This window comes from Nilaparvata lugens, chromosome 8, assembly GCF_014356525.2.
Source record: "Nilaparvata lugens isolate BPH chromosome 8, ASM1435652v1, whole genome shotgun sequence".
Lineage (NCBI taxonomy): Eukaryota > Metazoa > Arthropoda > Insecta > Hemiptera > Delphacidae > Nilaparvata > Nilaparvata lugens.
Window position 1 is genome coordinate 18,332,739 of NC_052511.1, and position 1,395 is coordinate 18,334,133.

General features: G+C 34.5%; 1 protein-coding gene across 1 annotated transcript; it reads right to left on the reverse strand.

Moving 5' to 3' along the window:
* Positions 1–1,127, reverse strand: LOC120352650 (gem-associated protein 2-like). The gene has a single exon (XM_039434151.1). It carries the CDS (start codon positions 995–997, stop codon positions 167–169), a length of 831 nt encoding a protein of 276 aa, XP_039290085.1. The 5' UTR covers positions 998–1,127; the 3' UTR covers positions 1–166.
* Positions 1,128–1,395: the final 268 nt, after the last annotated feature.

A 1,395-nucleotide genomic window follows, 5' to 3' on the forward strand; every position in this document is an offset into this window, starting at 1 on the left:
TTTCCATTCAAAAAAGTAATTTTATTTTATAAAAAACCAAAGTAAACCTCAAATCTCACAAAAAAGTATCTAAAATAGCATACCGTAGGCTACTAACACACTTATGAAAAAATGCTACTTATGAATAAAAAACTGTTAGTGTTGGAAAAATGATTGAAGTTATGAGTCAATCGGCTAGGTCGGTTTGTGAAAAGTAGCGTCCGACTAAACAAATGATAAGATTGAGTGTATTCACAGTACGACTTTCATGTTCTTCTAGTATTGACCTTTCTTTAGCAGCCAATTTACAGAGTTCACGCAAAGCGGAGCACATTTCTGGAATCAATGGAACTTCCAAAACGGAAAATATACAGTAGATCCATCTTCCACTCAACTGAACAGATGTATGTCCTTCATTTATCCACAGGACAAAATTTTCCAGAAGACTGAGAAGAGTGTCTTGAGACATTGACAAAAGAAACGACAATAACGGCTCTTTATAACAATGTTTACCGATTCCAGCATGATATTGGAATTTTTTTGGTTTGATAGGTTCCTTGATACATATTTCAAACCAAGCTTGTTCACTGTGTTTCTCTGGAAAAACTTCTTTTACATTTGTACCATGCGTTTTCTCATCTTCTCTTCTTATTGCAATAGCATGACGAAGATCTGAAAAGTCTGCCACTTGCTCATTTTGCCATTCAAGTGACGGTAGAAATGTTTCATCACACACAGTAACTTTTTCTGAAGTGAGTGGCATATATGTAGCAGAAACCTTTTCTGCAGTGAATGGCAAATATGAAGCCGACGCACCGTCGTCAATTTTGATACTACGGAATTGCTGTTCAGGAAAAGAAACAATCGGAGTCGTTAATGCTTCGTACCTTACACGTTTCAAATACTCAAACCCGTCGGTTACCGGACCTGTCCCGGGCCTGTAATCTTTTGGCAAAGGCTCCATATAAAGTGCTGGTGTTAGAAAATTCGTAGTATCTTGATCTTCCTCTTCTTCCATTATGATCACAATAAGATAACAGAAAACACAAAACCACAGGATCTACGTACAAAATTTACAAATAATGTAGAATGTGCAATGTATTGTACAGATGAGATTTCACTTTTAGGTTAGTATTAGTATTATAAATACAAAATCGAGATCTGAACTTGTTAATCGATAGACAGCATTGTGATATCGATACGGACTCTCGATTTACCGAATATGAAGAGATTGATATTTAGTTTATATAGAAATAAGTTTTTTAATCAACAATAAATTTCATTCCATTTTTGAATTGAATAGCTTACTAAAAATATATATTGAATCTAAATTATTGTTGGTTAAGCTCATTATAAATAATAAATTTTAATGTCAGCTGTTTAAGCTGCTATGTTGGCAGGCCGGCAATACTGAGA